The sequence below is a fragment of the Periplaneta americana genome, chromosome 16 (assembly GCF_040183065.1).
Source record: "Periplaneta americana isolate PAMFEO1 chromosome 16, P.americana_PAMFEO1_priV1, whole genome shotgun sequence".
Lineage (NCBI taxonomy): Eukaryota > Metazoa > Arthropoda > Insecta > Blattodea > Blattidae > Periplaneta > Periplaneta americana.
In genome coordinates this window covers 156,412,761-156,430,458 of record NC_091132.1, presented here as the reverse complement: position 1 = coordinate 156,430,458, position 17,698 = coordinate 156,412,761, and the positions used below count along the sequence as shown (strand labels likewise).

The window sequence follows — 17,698 nt, the reverse complement described above, 5'->3', positions numbered from 1 at the left end:
AGTTTCTTTTTTGTTTCTGTTATTGCTGCTATTTTAATCTGCTTTTTATTCAATATTTCATCTCGTTCTTCTTCTTTATGATTGATCCCTCTAACATTCCAGGTAGCGTATGTGAACATATTTTGTTTTTTCCAATTTCGTTTAACCGTTGACTTGCTCTGGGTTGTCATCAAATTATCTGTCCTTATACTGCTTGTTTGAGGCTTGAAAGTAATGTAATTTTCCCTAAGATAGGTTACTAGCCTTATCGTTAGGTAGTCCAGTAGTGGGGCTGCCACTTTTAGCCTCTGGACAGGCTTATTTTATACTAATTAGTATAAATTATTATTAATAATTCTTAGGTAGGCGGGAAAAGGCACATAAGGCAAAAAATTGAATTTGTCAAGAGTTACTTTTTTTTTTAAATTTATTCTTAACTAAGTATATGTATAATAATGAAATTCATGTATGTTTGTCAAAGTATGACCCTTTTCAATATAAGATACAAGAAATTTTATTATTTAAAAAATTAGAAAAAGTATGTGACTTATATGATGAGGTGTAACAGAAAAATCTATTTTTTGGCTGATCTACCTTATTGTGCCGACCAAAGAATTTTTATACCCATTCAAATGTTCAAAATGTCGCTCGAAACGCACCGTTTTGATGCTCTTTGGGGAATCCCTCTTTATGCACCAGCAATAATTCGCCAATATTGCTTCATTTCATTTGCCCTGGTACGATATTTCCTTGTTAGTCAAATCCTGATCAAAGTAGAATACATTAATCAGGTAATCAATACATCTCTGCGATTGATTCCTGGATTCATGATTTACTTTTGGAATTCTTCTCCGTGGCGGTGCACTTCAACAGGAAAAAATTTTATTGCACTAATGAACATAATTTCTGTTCACAAAATAAACACATACAGTTAAGGCTTATACCTATTAGTTTCAAGAAGTTGTACAAGAATAAATGTAGAAATGATGTGATTTTTTTTTTTTTTCAAATTTTCCTAGCAATATTATACAAAAAAAAAAAATTAATTTTAGGTATTCTTTGTTCAAAACTTTTAATTCATATTGTTTTGTAACATTTTAGTGATGCCATTATGTCTAAATTACCAGCTTTAACATAATAATAATAATAATAATAATAATAATAATAATAATAATATAATTTATCTAAGGGTATATACTAATTTCAGTATTTAGACAGTTTTATGAGCACGAAGAACATATTAATTGGTACTTTGGTCTGTGTTTTACAGAATGTTTACTTTAACCCTCATTACCCATTTTTAACTTACACCCCTTCTGCTCTGAATGGCTCAATTATGAAATTGCTGTAGCTACGGTACTCTCAATGCTCTGCATATAGCAACGTAATAAAATATATACTAGACATTTACCTGCCGCTACAAGAGAGCATTGTGCAGAATCTGTAGCTCATTTTAGGCGTATTGAGACAGTCCTAACTCTAAGTAAAAATTGTTAATTTAAAGCCGTAAATCGACCTCTAAATGATTATATTCGTTACCTTTTTTTTTCCTGGCCTCTCCTCTTCTGAAATACGTCAAAGGATTTTAGAAAATGATACTGTGAACTTTCCTATAAGAATAGACAGAAACTGTCAATTTCTTACCCCAATGCACAATGCTCTGATTTTACTGCTAATGGCAAACCTAAACTTAAGTCAGAAGAATTTCCTTTTTCAGAAGTTGCACCCACTCCTGATTTACAGCCGAATACTGCACACTATTTCGCCATAATAATAATAATAATAATAATAATAATAATAATAATAATAATAATAATAATAATAATAATAATAATAGTAATAATAATAAAATGAAACAGACATTTTATTAAAAGAAGTTTTTCTTTCCACTAAACATCCATTCGCCATGTTAGTTACAAGGAGAGAGAGAAACAATTCGAGAGTGACAATAATATGGAAGTAACACGTCACGTGTTTTTGCAGAATTTGTATGTAGCCGTGGACGAATTGTGTTGAAAGAGAGGGAAAGGGAGGAAAAATTTAAAAAAGCAAGGGAGTTTGGGGCTAAAAAAACTGTATATGTAAACTCCAACCTTGTTTGCAACTTGTCTCAGTGTGGTTTCACTGCTCCACTGAAAAAAAAATGTTGAAGGGGAAACAGTCGAAAATAGACGTAACGCAATAGCTACCAAACAAGAGCGGGGAGGGGTAGTCGTTAGAGAAGCTGACTTACTGTAAGGATCACAAGAAGAAACGCCGGAAAATGTGTCTGCACATTGGAAAGGTACTTTGTCCCTTCACAGTGCCAGTGGAGTCCACTAAACTCGCTCATATGACAAGTGTGATGTTTGAAGGCTGAGCCAAGACCGCCAGAAAAAAAACACCTGGAATTGTAAGTCTGAACTGTAAAAGTCCCCTGTGCGAATAAAGTCGAGTAACTGGCTCAAGAACAGGGTAATATATGAAGCTAAGCCAGTGCATCTATGTCGAAATTTATTTGCAAAATCAACGGAATCTTTATAGGTAAAGGAATGTAGGTTCGTGGCCCATTTCTTATAGGGCTCATCCCGATATTTGTTTTAGAGGTTTAGGAAAACCTTAGGCTTGATGAATATTTTATATACAGGTATTGGGTATCCAGTTTACAATGTTGATATTTATGGACTTCAGTATTGCCAACACATAAATTGTATCCCCGTCAGTCTAACACCTAAAAATCCGTCAGAATCCGTCAAAATAAAAAAAATACCCACTCATATCTATAATACAAATAAGAAGCACATTTTAACACAACTTACCAATCTTGATTGAAATAATAATTCATCCACATCATTTGTCTCTAGTTCTGCAGTTGATGTACTGGGTTGGTCTGCGTTCCCCAAAATTTAAGCAGTTAAAAATGACAGCAGGTAAAAAAAGTAAAAAAAAAACGATGTACATCGTAATTTCCGTCATAAAATCTTTTGACGGAATTTCCGTTCAGTTGGCAACACTGATGGACTTACGTAATCCAGAAACCAATGTGTCACGGTCTTCTATGTGAATTGCAATCAAGCTGTCTTAATTATACTTTGTAAGAAATTACTAACATAAATGTGCTGTATCAGGTCTTATTATTCTTTGCTAATTTTGTCCTTCACCAGTGCTTAAAATTGACAGCTGAAAACAGGTATGTAAATGTGATTTTTTTCAATGACCAGTGGGCAATATACTATTGCATTGTATTCCACAAAAATTTATGAGGAAACGACGCCCAAAAACTTTCTTGATTGGCTTACAATCCATTGTGCTGTACATCGACTTGTTCTAGAGGTATGTATTTAATTCTTTGCATATATTTACATTTAAAACTTGTAATTAATTATTCCATAGGCCTAAGGTTCAGCTTTTTTATTACAGGTATTCTCTTTGTATTACACGCTTATGAGTTTGGAATTTCGGATAAATTTCTGTTGTATGCAGGTTTTATTATTATTATTATTATTATTATTATTATTATTATTATTATTATTATTATTTTCAATTTTATTTTTAAGGACGGTAAATATTATTTATGTGTGTTTCTCATATTCTAAAAATTATGTTTATGAACCATATGGATTTTCATTTGGGTACTTCTACTGAATTAGACCAAAGAAGGCTCCACTTTTTTCCTTAACAGTTGCGTAGTACGAATAGTATTCACCTGCTGTACCTGGTAACGATTGGATGTATAGTCCCCGTAAGTGCACATGTTGAGGGCTCTAATTTAAGTAGGCCTATCTAGTAAAGTTTGCTGGAAATTTTCATGTGCATATTTCTGATAAGTGTGTTTTTGGGGGCCGGGACCGAACGAGCAAGAAAGCATTTTTAGTGCCAGGAATAATAGTAATAATTGCCGAAGGAGGTCGTATTTCGATATAATTAACCTTCACGTTTTTATGTAATGGTGATCTGTACTTTCTTAAGAAATATTTTTTTTGCTAATGTATTTTAACGCTTTTCCTTATTTAAATTTATAGATTTTTTGTTTTTATTTTTTTCTGTATAATGTATGATTATGATATGATGTGTGGTAGTTATGTTGTTACAGTGAATCGTAGGTGTGAAGTGTGCGCATTACCCTATAATATTGTAAATTGTAATGTATTGTATGATATGGTTTCATAAAATATGTTAAGAAAATAGTGACTGTATTATCTTAATACAATATCTATAACTTGCACGACGTTTGAGACGTTATAAATTACGTCACGATATACCCTCCATCGTACGAAATTACCCAATAAAATTTAGGCGCCTGTCTAAGCATATTTACTTACTTACAAATGGCTTTTAAGGAACCCCAGTTTCACTGCCACCTTCATATAAGTCTGCCATCAGTCCCTATCCTCGGCAAGTTTAATCCATCCCTATCAAGATATCCCACCTCCCTCAAACCTATTTTAGTATTATGCTCCCATCATCGCCTCGGCTTCCCTAACCGTCTTTTTCTCTCATGTCTTCCAACTAACACTGTGTATACATTTCTGGATTTATCCATACAAACTCTGCTAATCTCAAACGTTTGGATTTAATGTTCCTCATTATGTTAGGTGCAGAATATAATTCTTGCAGTTCAGCGTTATATAACTTTCTTCATTGTCCTTTAACTTTATTCCCCCTTAACCTCAAGTATTTTCCTAAGCACCTTGTTCTCGAATACCCTTATAGGATTTTCCTATCTAAAGTGAGAGTCCATGTTTCACAACCATACAGAACAACCGGTAATATGACTGTTTTATAAATTCTAACTTTCAGCTTTTTCAGCTTCTCAACCGAATAATAGTTTTCCTGCATTTTTTGTATAATTATTTTTACGTTTGCAATTTAAATGAATACCAATTTTACAGATATATTTGTATTTTGGTATAACGTAATTTCTTTCCAGTTAATGTTTCTGCAGTTTTTGCTAGAAACATTTCGGTCCATTTTAAATATGATAATGTTGCACTAATTTTGATATCTGTAGAGTGGTTTCATGCTTACTGGATGTATTTTGCAGTATTTTTTGTCGAACTTCTTTCTTATCGATAATATTCTCCACAGGGACAATTAAAAACACAATCTCAATTATATTCCTATGGCGCAGGTCAAACAGGAAGAAGGCTCTCTAGACATCTCGGGAAAATGGCCAATAACCGTCTCCAGTTTGACTGATAATAAAATTATAAACGTATTATTACAGGCACAATGTTATTCCTATGTACGTTTCCCCTCGTACATTGACCTAACTTGCGTCTTCCTGATAGAAGGAATTCAAAGTAATCGTAATGGGATGTGAGGAATAATCTAAGGAATCGGTAATTAAAGATTATGAACATTATTTACGAAATGCTATAAATTAAGGAATATAAAAAGTCTGAATTCTTACGAACTTACGAAACACGGCGATGTAAAATTGTACCTCAAATTTGACATAGAACCGCACAGTGATTCCGATCGAACCAGCAGATTGTATGTGAAACTTTGTGATGAACTATGTCGTCCATCGTCCGGCGTTTTTTGTAAAACATTTACTGTAAATTTTCGCTAGACTCACATGCTCATCTGTGGTCGTATACACCTTCGTTTGTATTTGTGTTAATTAGTACTGTATATGTTCGCGCTTGCATACATAGAAATACTCACTCTACGCAGATGTAGAATGATTACTTAGCAAGCTAGTAAGTCTATTCGAATCGCTGACATTCTGCAGGTTAAGTTATTTGATTTCCTTTTTCAGCCATAATGGATGACTTGATGAAGATGGAACCTGATTCCGACCCACTTGCTATACAAACAAGTGATATTGCAGATACAGAGGAGAGGAAGCTTTTATCTGAGGTATATTGGAAGCAGTTTTTTCTTTTTCTAAACACATTTATAACTGGGGAGCATACACCAATGTAACTAAATATTTTTGTTGAACGTGTTGAAACATAATAAATGAAGTCGAAATTTGTGAATGTTATATGCCGGTCGTAAATATGTAATTTTATTTCACATTAAAACACATATTTTTACAAACAAGCTATGTGGATATGTATCTTCAGCATCTCTATTATAAATATATAAATCTGGGGGTTTTTGTAATTGCATCGATTTTTAGAACAACTCTGAAGCATTTTGAAACTGAATCAGTTATATCATTTAGTATAACATTAATCCTTGTTTTGTATTCTGGATCCTTGTGGTCATCTGTAGACTTCGGCCAGATGTCTCAGTTGTGGAATAAGTTAAAATACTGTATTCTGTATGGGTGAACCATTTTTCTTGTTGTCTGTCCAATATGTATGCTGTTACGTAACAGTACGTATTGCCTCAAGGTCAGAGAACTACTAAACAGCATATCATTGTTATTAAAGGGTCAATTATCGTGAACAAGAACGAGGGATCTTGCAACATATAATTTCCAGGAGTGCTTATTTTTGCTGGAGCTTCCTCCATTTGGCTTCATTTGAAATATATAACCGATAAGATCTCACTTATAAACAAAGCATCTTCACTATAATTTTAATGCAATGTATTTTTTCACAAGATGTCTCTAATTATCAATGTTTGAAGATGCCATACTGAATGGTGAGAACATTACTTACTTACTTACAAATGGCTTTTAAGGAACCCGAAGGTTCATTGCCCCCCTCACATAAGCCCGCCATCGGTCCCTATCCTGTGGAAGATTAATCCAGTCTCTATCATCATATCCCACCTCCCTCAAATCCATTTTAATATTATCCTCCCATCTACATCTCGGCCTCCATAAAGGTCTTTTTCCCTCAAGACTCCCAACTAACATTCTATATGCATTTCTGGATTCGCCCATACGTGCTACATGCCCTGCCCATTTTATTGTAGGGTGAAAACATTAACAATTTTAAAAGTTTAATGTAAATTTATAATTGCATAATTTACATTAAAGTAAGTTATAATATTGAATACTATTCTTTTTTAATTAATACTTTTGTATGCTGCGTTGCAAGTTTTTTGAAATAGATACACATGCATTCGTTGACATCAGTATTAATAATAGTGTGGACGGACTTTATAAATAGTCACAGAATTATCGTGTAGACCTACAGCTTGTATCATATATTGCTCATTTAATTTTCTTCCTTATTTCCCAGGAAGGAAATTTATTAGACTTTCATTTCACTGCAATAAAAGCAGAATGTATGGACCACAGATATGATGTGAAATCAGAGACGATAATTGAAGAAGCTGCAGTGTCAGTAGACTTTCCCATCGTGAAGAATGAAGCTGAGGTGAGTGCAGTTTATGAGGTGTGTTGGTCGCTAGTTCTCTCTCTGTTATTTGCTGACTACAGGCAGGTGACCAGGGGATACGATGATGGTTGCTTTCATCCTTTGAATTGCTTCATCCTGTAGTCAGTCGTAAATCTTTTCTACTTCATTTTTGTCGTAGACCCTGCAGTCTTCAGTGTTCCGTAAACCATAATAATTTTGTTGTTTACATTGCCACCGATAAAATTTATTACCCTCTGAGTTTTAGTTTAATTTAATTTGCCATAATACACAAATGCCTGAGAGATCCTCACATTCTTCATAACATTTTCCCATTACCGCCTTTACCCTATACATTGGCTCAATTGCCGACATCTATCTGGTTCTCACCTGTGAGCATCTCGAAATGTGGGTTGCAAGAAAACAGACCTATACATAATGTTTTCCTCCTTTAGTTAGTGGACCATTAAAGTTAGTGGAGTGTCGAGTTGCAGACGAGGAATTAAAGGGCCACTAGTTATTGGATCGTTAAGGAAGTATATTTGGTTTTCACAAGTGACGCATTAGGACGTGAATGAATAAAAAGTGAACATCGGCTGCTAGACTGATGTGAGGCATAGCTTTTATAGTTGTCAAAATTTGTAATAAATATAGATTAATACGAACCAGAAAGAAATCAGGAACGGATCAGTAACACTAAAGATGTTTCTTGCAACACGTCTTTCGAAATTATTGGTCCATTAGCGGCTAATCAAGGTACAAATGCTTTCTTGCAACCGACCGTCATTGTCACTTTCATTTTCAATTAATTCAGTGTTTGTGCAAAATGTACTTAATACACGATATTTTGTAGAAAATGTAATAATTTCTTGTTTGCAATTCTTTTGTATTTAATTATTCATATCATGGTTTTGCCAAGAATGCTTATATTGTATATTGTATTTAAATCTATGGAGTGTATAAACTACCATGTATTAATAGTTCATGTATTATTGTCCTATGTGTCTGTTTTGCAAAATCTTGATGTGCAGGAAAATTCATGTGAGTTGGATGAAGTGAATGAGGAGTTCAAACCGGAAGTAACTGGAGAAGAGAATGAAGTCTTGACTGAAAGGTGAGTGAAATACATGAGTCCTTACTTTGTCGTTGGTTTCACTCTTTATTTATATCACGACAAAATTAATATATTTTTAGTTCCAATATGATTATTGCTCAGATGAAAGTATACTTTGCGGAGCAAATAGCACAGTTATAATATTTCCTGTAACTATCATCAATAAATGATTTACCACTGCTATACCATTAGAACTATTAATGCTGAAGTTATTGCCATTCAAGGAAATACCAAGGCACAGACCTGCCTTCACCTTATCACATTTAATGCAGGCCAATTAATTGAATTCTTTCATTTTCCAATTGTGTGTAGCCAGGAAAAATGGTTTCCATTAATTTGTTAAGTTTGTTTGTTTCTAACAGAAATTTGTTGATAACATCTATGTTATCCTACTGCTTTCAGTCCTCCTTGTCTCATATAAATTTAAGACAGTTGCTGTGTTCAAACAAAGATATTAATAAATGTGGGAGGTTTTGAGTGTCTGGATTTACAAGTTTCAAAATTATTATGTATTATGTATTATTATTATTATTATTATGTTTTTTGGTGATAATACTACAGATATTACAACTACCAATACCACCATTATTACTACATTTGTTATTATTATTATTATTATTATTATTATTATTATTATTATTATTATTATTATTAAATTTCTACCACAGTTGTTAATTTTGTGTATTGTCACTGTCTTGGACTTCTATTGGCCAATTTCTGTTGTCCAGCACATAAATATTAAGAAATAAATAAATTATTACTATTACTATAATTATTACTGGTATGATTATTATAATTACTATTATTATTTAATTTTTCTAAGATAATCTATACAGAAGTTACTGAAGGTGAAAGTCCATTATTTATTTATCCTATATTACTTTGCTTATGGCGTATATATTTCCTTATTGGAAATTTAGACATTCTTTCCACTAATGAAACTTATAATTGTTAGTGTTGCAGTTAGCCACAATAGTGGAGAAAATATTCCTGAAGAAGACGACGGCAAGAAATACGATTGTGACATTTGCGGAATGTTTTTTCTGGACTTTGCAACACTCAAACGCCATTACCTCATACACAAATGTAACAAGCAATTCAATTGCGATGTGTGTGGAAAGTGTTTTTACCAATCGGGAGATTTGGAAAAGCATTCACGCGTTCACTCAACCGAAAAACCATTCATTTGTGACGTTTGTGGAAAGTGCTTATCAAACTCCAACTGTCTCAGGAAACATTCACGCGTGCACACAAACGAGAGGCCATTTAGTTGTGATGTGTGTGGAATGAGTTTTTCGCGCTCGGGAAATCTCGAGAGGCATTCACGCGTGCACACAGGCGCGAAACCTTTCTGTTGTGACATTTGTGGAAAGTGTTTTGCAGGTTCTTCAAGTCTTAAAAGGCATTCAGGGTTGCACACTGGCGAGAAGCCATTCAGTTGTGACGTTTGTGGGAAGTGTTTTTCTCTCTCGAAATATCTCGATATGCATTCATTCGTACACTCAGGCGTGAAACCATTCAGTTGTGACGTCTGTGGAAAAAGTTTTTCGCGCTCCGAAAATTTGAATGCGCATTCACGCGTACACACTGGTGAGAAGCCATTCGTTTGTGACGTGTGTGGCAACTGTTATGGAAGCTCTTCAAATCTAAAGAGGCATTCACTCGTGCACACTGGCATAAAGCCTTTCAGTTGTGACGTCTGTGCAAAGTGTTTTTCGCGGCCGGAATATCTCGATGTGCATTCACGCATTCATACTGGCGAGAAGCCATTCAGTTGTCATGTGTGTGGAAAGTGTTTTGCGTGTCGGACTAATCTCAATTTACATTCACGTGTTCACTGTAGCGAGTAGCGGTTTAGTTACGAAGTTTGTGGAAGAGGTGTTTCAATGTGCATTCACGTGTACACAATTGAGAAGCCTTTCAGCTCTGATGTCTCTAGAAAGGATTTTGCACGCCCGCCTGATCTCGAGGTGCTGTAATGTGTGTGGAATTTGTTTTTCGCGCTGGGGAAATCTTACTAAGCATTCACGTATACACACATAAGAGAAACTGTTTAGTTGTGATGTGCATGGAATGCGTTTTGAATGTTGCGCACATCTTAGTATACATGGATGCGTGTACATAATTATATTTAATAATAAATATTTAAATATCCTGTACTTTAATCACTACATATTTGTATTATGCTAGCTTTAATTTCTACTTCAGCAAGAAAATCTTTCTTTGTTCTTAACCTGTATAATAAATTGTCTAGGTTTTAGTAATCAAGTAATCTTTTATTACTTTGACTTTTATTGTAATTGTAAATTTAATACTAATTGTAATTATAATTTTAATTGTATTATTAATATTGTAGTTGTAAGCCCCTGGTAGGGGGGAAGAGAAGGCCTGATGGCTTTTCTCTACCATGTTAAATAAATATATGTTATTATACTGTGCATAAGCGAGAAACCATTTATTTGGATCTTATGAGGAAGGCCTTTTTCGGGCATGAGATATCTCAAATGGTGTTTACACACAATTCTTGTCGAGAAGCGATTGAATTGTCAAGTTTTGGCTTACCTTTGTTCAATGAGGGAAGTCTGAAATGCGATCCTTGTTGGAAAATCTATACAGAATCCAGTACTCTAGAAACTCAGGAATCCATTCTCACAAGCAAAAAAATCGTACTAGTTCAATGTCCTGGACAAACTTGCGTATTATAGTCATTTTAAAAGTGTATGTATGTTTACACAACCGAGAAATATTTCAAGAGCCATATCTATCAACACGTGCGAGTAAGATATTACTTTCGGAACGCTTGCTCGCGTACAAACACTCCAGAATCCATTCCATTTGTACGGTATATCTGTGTTTTGTACACACAGCTCTGAACTGTCACATCCGGAAATTCACTGTTACTTCTAATAGCGATTTTATATCTGAGCAAACTACAGTGATTGCATTGCAGATTAAGTATCAAAGACTTACGGACAATAACCTTGTGATTGGCACGAAAATCTTTTGATCCCAGTTTTGCTGTCCTTCAAGTTAATCTGATTTGCACTCGTTTCCAGTCCAGAGCCGTCACATATACGTACTTATGTTGCATCCGCTATGAATCACGTATCGGTCAGAGATGGCACTTTCTGGCTACTTTCACTTTGGAACTATTGAGAGTTGGAACCAGTGACAAATATCTGTCGATAACAACATCGCGGGTTTATAAGTTATAACGTAGCGCTATTGTGGAAAGAATTGTCTGGATTCAGGTTATCTAAAATGGTATGCTCGCATACATACCGGCGAGAAGTAATTATTCAAGGTGAATCACAGGATGAAAATGATCATATTTCGGAAAGCGAACATAACACCGATACGGAACAGGAACAGGAAGCAAATAGTAGTGATGACGACTGTGACGACAACGCTCCACTATCTTAGTTTACTACTTACAAAGGTAAAGACGGTACTTCTTGCAGGAAGAGTGTACCACTTCGAAATGTAAAGACCAGAGCGTGCAGTATAGTTACTCACCTTCCGGGCTGTAAGGGACAAGCTCGCCAAGCAAAGTTACCACTAGAAACCTGGTCGTGTCTAATACATGATATTGTCAAGCACACAAATATTTACATCAGATCTATCCAGAACAACTTCGTTCGCGAACGAGATGCTTCGATAACTGATCAGACTGAGATAAAAGCAGTTTTTGGTCGTTATATTTTGCTGTTGCACTGAGGTCAGCTAAACTCAACGGTAAAGATTTGTGGACAACTGATGGAACAGGAATTCCTTCATTTCCAGCAACAATGGGAATAAACAGATTCTTTCCTTTGCGGTGCCTTCGTTTCGACGACATTACTGCAAGAGAAATTAAAAAAGCGACTGATAGACTCGCTCGAATAAGAAGTGTTTTTGACTCTATCATAAAGAACTTCCAGAAAATCTATACAGTGGCTGAATATTGCATTATGAATGAAAAATTGGAGCCCTTCCGAGGACGCTGCTTATTCAAACAATATATCAAAAGCAAACCAGCCAAATATGGCATAAAAATATTTGGACTAGGTGATTCCCGCACTTACTGTGTGTTGAACTTGGAAATATACTGTGGTATGCAACCAGAAGGCCAATACTTTCAATCAAATTCTCCATCTGATGTGGTCAAACGGCTGATTACTCCTATTAGTGGAACTGGAAGAAATGTTACGTTTGATAAGTGGTTTATGAGTGTGTCACTTGCCAAAGAACTTCTCAGTGATCACAACTTAACATATGTTGGAACTGTAAGACTAAATAAACGTGAAATTCCTCCTGAATTTGTGCAGAAAAGGCGTGAACAATTTTCCAGTATTTTTGGATTCCAGGATAAATTTACTCTCACTTCCTATGTTCCAAAACCAGGAAAAGTTGTTCTAGTAGCTTCCACTATGCATTATGATGGTGCAATTGATCAAGACACCAGAGAGGAAAAGAAACCGGAAATAGTAACGTTTTACAATGCTACTAAAGGAGGAATTGATGTAGTGGATGAACAATGCGGTACATACAGCGTGTCCAGGAAATCCCTACATTGGCCACTTACCGTGTTTTTTGGTCTTGTCAACATCACAGCAATTAATTCTTTAGTTATTTTTAAACTAACAATGCTACTTCACAAGGATCAATGGTCCGCCGATCATTTCTGAAGGAACTGGCTCTTGGATTGGTGAAAAATCATTTGGCTCATTGGTTGACATTGAAGAATTTGCCTTTTGAAAATCAGATCCACTATTGGAAGAATGAATGGTGTGGAAGAACTAACCCAACCAACACAGAAACAAATGAAGATATCCTCAACTCAATGTGAGGCATGTCCAAGGATGAAGGATCGTAAAACTACTACTTCATGCCATAGGTGCAACAAGATGATTTGTAAAGAACATTCGGCGCCTTTTTGTGAGGAGTATGCTGATACCGGAAGTGGTCATAGTGAGTGAGTGACCCCCATAATTACTTTTTCTTTCATTTTTACATTTGTGTTAGCACTAAGATAAAAAAAATATAATATTGTGGTGTTTTTCTGTGGAAGACTTTCACTCAAAGTTAGTATTCTTATGATTAATTGTTAAATTAAAAAGAAGTGTTCAAATTACTTTAAAATATTCCTAACAATTATAAAATTGTAGCATTTCAGTATTAATTATATTTTGCATTTAGTAACACTATTTCACTATGAGGGAGGTGGGGTGTGATGATAGAGACTGGATTAATCTTGCACAGGATATGGACCGATGGCGGGCTTATGTGAGGGCGGCAATGAACTTTCAGGTTCCTTAAAAGCCATTTGTAAGTAAGTAAGTAAGTAAGTAATTTATTTTGTGGTAAAAAATACCCAACGCATGTGCTACTGCTACAAAATATTATGCTTATGCTGGTGGGCTAGAAGAGAGCAGTGTGCAGAATCTATAGCTCAATATGGGCTTGTTCTGACACTCCTAACTCTATGTATTACCGGTAACTATTTTAAATTCCGTAAATCGACCTCAAAATGATTATATTCGTGACCATTTTTTTCCTGGACTCTCTTCTTCTGAAATACGTCAGAGGATATTGGAAGGTGATACTGTCACACAGGCTTTAAGCTAAAAAATAAATAATTGTCGCAAAAATCCATAAATGAATAATTATATTTGTGCAAAATGCGAAAATCTTGTAAAATATTCTAAATAATTGTACAAAAAAGGTTAAATTGATAAGGTTTATAGAAACAAAAATATATGTAACTTGTTTCTTGGAGTTTTATTACTTTCAGTCCGTCTTACCACACTCTAGATGTGCTTATGCAAGTAAATCATTAGACGTAGGTGTGTTTAGAATCGATTACTTACTGCTGAATTTACATCACATTAGAATACGTTTTTATGCGCATTATAAACATTCAAATTCCTTACCAGTAGGCTCTTCAAGATTTATTATTAGCAGAGTGCCAACTCCTTTTACTCAAAAACGGTTTCTAATTACAGAGTTTACAAGATTTATGCAACTAAATCCTCGCTCACAATTTACAGTATGCGATGGAATTACTGTATATGTCATTTAGAAGAAATTGTTCACTTCACTTGTTAACTTACATGAACTGTACCAAAGTTTTGAAATCCATTCCTGAACAACTATTGCTCAGTATTTTCTTGAACATTGCCCGTAGCATTAGCATTTCATTTACATCCAGATTCTCCAGAACTGATTAGTTGAAACACATCTCTGATTTCAATTTCTCCAATACCATCATCATTTCTGAAGTCCAATGTGGTTGTCGCATTTTGGCACATTTGCATTCAAAGTTTGTTGCATTTTTAGAAGTAGAGTAGCAAAATGCGAGAAATGCGACTGTGGCTTAAAGTGTGCTGTCACATTACAGCAAGCTGTGGAGCAAGTTTGAACTGTGAACTGCTGTGAACTTTCCTATAAGAACAGACAGAAATTGTCAAATTCGTACCGCAGTGCACTATTCCCTGCTTCTACTGCTAATGGAAACTTAAACTAAAACCAAACAGTCAGAAGAATCTCCTTATTCAGAATGTGCATCCACTCCTGATTTACAGCCGAATGCAGCACACTATTTCGCCATAATAATGGAAAAATTAAAGAGACATTTTATTAAAAGAAGTTTTTCTTTCGCCAAAACATCTATTTCGCATGTTAATTAGGAGAGAGAGATGCGATAAAAGAGAGCCAATAATGCGAAGTAAAACTTCATGTTTTTGGCAGAATTTATATTCAGCCGTGGACGAATTTGGTTGAAAGAGAGGCAAAAGGGAGGAAAATCTTTAAAATGCACAGTTGAAGGTGTGCTTGCAAGGGAGTTTGGGGCTGAGAAAAACTGAATATGTGATCTCCAAGCCTGTTAGCCATTTTTCTCTCTCTGGTTTCGTTCCTCCACTCAAAGTAATTTTGAAGATGAAAAGCCGGAAATGGATGTAACCTAATAGCTACCACATAAAAGGGGAAGAGGGACGCGTTACTGCAGTTGACTTAAGGATCACAAGAACAAACGCCGAAAGGTGTTAGTTGGACATTGTTCTTTCACAGTGCCAGTGGAGTCCAGTAAACGCGCTCATATGACAAGTGTGATGTTCGAAGGCTGACCTAAGACCGCCAGAAGAAACACTTTGATTTGTAAGTCTGAACTGTAAAAGTCCCCTGTGCGAATAAAGTGGGATAACGTCGCTCATGTAATAGGGTAATGCACGAAGCTAAGCCAGTGCATCTTTGTCGAAAATTGTTTGCAATAATAACGGAATCTCTATGGGTAAAGGAATGTAGGTCCGTGGCCCATTTCTTTTTGGGGTCATCCCAGTAATCGTCCTAGAGGCTTAGGAAATACTTACAAGGAGAGGACACGTTCTGTATATTACTGAATTAAATCAGATTCTGTGACATGAAAGTACAAGACGTACTGTTTAAAGTCATACCTGGTATGGGTGGCCAATGACACCTCGTTTAGAAAATATTGGCTATTGTTTGTGACATACTTCCGTTAGGTGCCTAATAGAAAAGCATTAGACTGTGTAACGGCGTAGCTCATGTGGTTGGATGCTGAGTTGTCATCCAGGCAACCCGAGTTCGAATCCTATTATTATTATTATTACTATTATCATTATTTATTTATCATTATTATTATTATTATTATTATTATTATTATTATTATTATTATTATTATTATTATTATTACAATAATATTATTATTTTGATTCACTTTCAGTTGTCAGTTCCTATATTCAAAGCCATGTTGAAATATGCGTGGTATGCATCAAAATTAATAAACGAACGAGAAGTGTTTGTGAATGTGAAGGATGTCTGTTTGGCAGCAGAAGTGCGCAAAAATGTGTGTCACTGTGGACAACCTTCTTTCTCTTGCTGTGCATGGTGCAGGAAATATGTATGTTTGTGTGTTTTTATGACATCATAATGAATCGGGTACAAAATGAATTGGAATAGCTGCTACAGAAATAGAACAGACACCAGTGACACATCTTACCTTCCTATGTGAGTAGTATTTCATTGTTTATACTTTACAATACAGTGTTAGTTAATTAGTAATTTGTTTAAAACATGATGAAGCATTCAGTACATTAAGAAATGTGATATAGGTATGTAAATAGATAACTGTGGTCACAACATTAATCATTAATAAAAGAAAAAAAAGTATAGGACCATTTAAGACGCGAAATCAAGTTGCCTGGATGACAACTCAGCATCCAACCATATGGGCTACGCTGTTACACAGGCTAATGCTTCCCTATTGAGCACCTAACGGAAGTAAGTCACAAACAATAGCCAATATTTCCAAAACGAGGGTTCATTGGCCACCCATACTAGGTATGACTTTAAACAGTACCCCTTGTATTTTCATGTCACAAAATATGATTTGGTTGGTATTGTGTATCCAGTCCTAGATCATATATATGATCTAGCATCCAGTTTATAATGTTCACATTACTGGTAGAGATGGCAGATATTTCACAAACCGATATTTTGTCACGGGTATTTTTTTGTCACAGATAACCCTGTGACTGATGACGCGAAATATCTGTGACAAAATATCGCTATCGAAATCTGCTCCGTATTCTGTGTGTTGCAACGTCTGCGACTGATATTTTCTCTTCTATGTCGTGGGTTTGCGCATGCGCACCATACAATAACAGCAATCGGGCGGTGGTATTTGATTATTTTTTCGTGACATTTTGTTCAATATTATTTTTTTCAAAGTGATGATGTGTTGCAAAGTTATTAGCGGCATTATAATAATATAATCATGAATCTAACATTTTGTTTTCATATTTAGTCTGCATATATGCTTTATAAACATTTTATGTATTCCCTGAGATCTTCACATTTTCATACTACTGTGAATTTATATTAATGTGTAAGTATTTTCCACCCAATTTTTACGCAGTAACAATATTTTTTTTTTTTTAGTTATACTATTAATTTCAAACAGAATAGGCTAGTCACAGGAGCCTACATTATGTTAATAACTTTACCGTCCTGTACTTCTCTCATTTATGCATGATCCAGGTTTAATGTATAGCTCCAACACGAACCGTGCAGGGTAGTATTAATTAAAATAATTAAACTTAAAATAAAATTATTTTTGTAATAAGTTCTTTACCGGTATGTTGTTTATGGTTATTAACTCTTATGAAATCGCACAGTGCTTCCTAACATTGGTACTTGTGTGGGGTGTTATTTCACCCCAATTAATAGGCCTAATCAATGCTCTAAACTTGATATTTAGTGATTTGTATCTTGATATTGTTAAAATAATCAACTTGCAAGTAATTTTCAACTTTTAAATATAATACTATGGGGCAGTTAGCAAAAATTGTCAATATTATAAATT

The 17,698-nt window shown here is 34.8% G+C and overlaps 1 protein-coding gene across 1 annotated transcript; it reads left to right on the top strand.

Annotated features, from left to right (window-relative positions):
- The first annotated feature begins 3,033 nt into the window (after nucleotides 1-3,033).
- Nucleotides 3,034-11,069, top strand: LOC138691520 (gastrula zinc finger protein XlCGF26.1-like). The gene is made up of 5 exons (XM_069813538.1): nucleotides 3,034-3,148; nucleotides 5,723-5,823; nucleotides 7,104-7,241; nucleotides 8,252-8,334; nucleotides 9,290-11,069. The coding sequence occupies exons 2-5, from the start codon at nucleotides 5,728-5,730 to the stop codon at nucleotides 10,182-10,184; spliced, it is 1,212 nt and encodes a 403-aa protein (XP_069669639.1). The 5' UTR covers nucleotides 3,034-3,148; nucleotides 5,723-5,727; the 3' UTR covers nucleotides 10,185-11,069.
- Nucleotides 11,070-17,698: the final 6,629 nt, after the last annotated feature.

Excerpts from the sequence above, each read along its gene's own strand:
- LOC138691520 (XM_069813538.1), top strand. The coding sequence starts at position 5,728 with ATGGATGACTTGATGAAGATGGAACCTGATTCCGACCCACTTGCTATA. Across the intron at positions 7,242-8,251 it reads TCGTGAAGAATGAAGCTGAG|GAAAATTCATGTGAGTTGGA; the intron begins GTGAGTGCAGTT and ends CTTGATGTGCAG. Across the intron at positions 8,335-9,289 it reads AATGAAGTCTTGACTGAAAG|TGTTGCAGTTAGCCACAATA; the intron begins GTGAGTGAAATA and ends TATAATTGTTAG.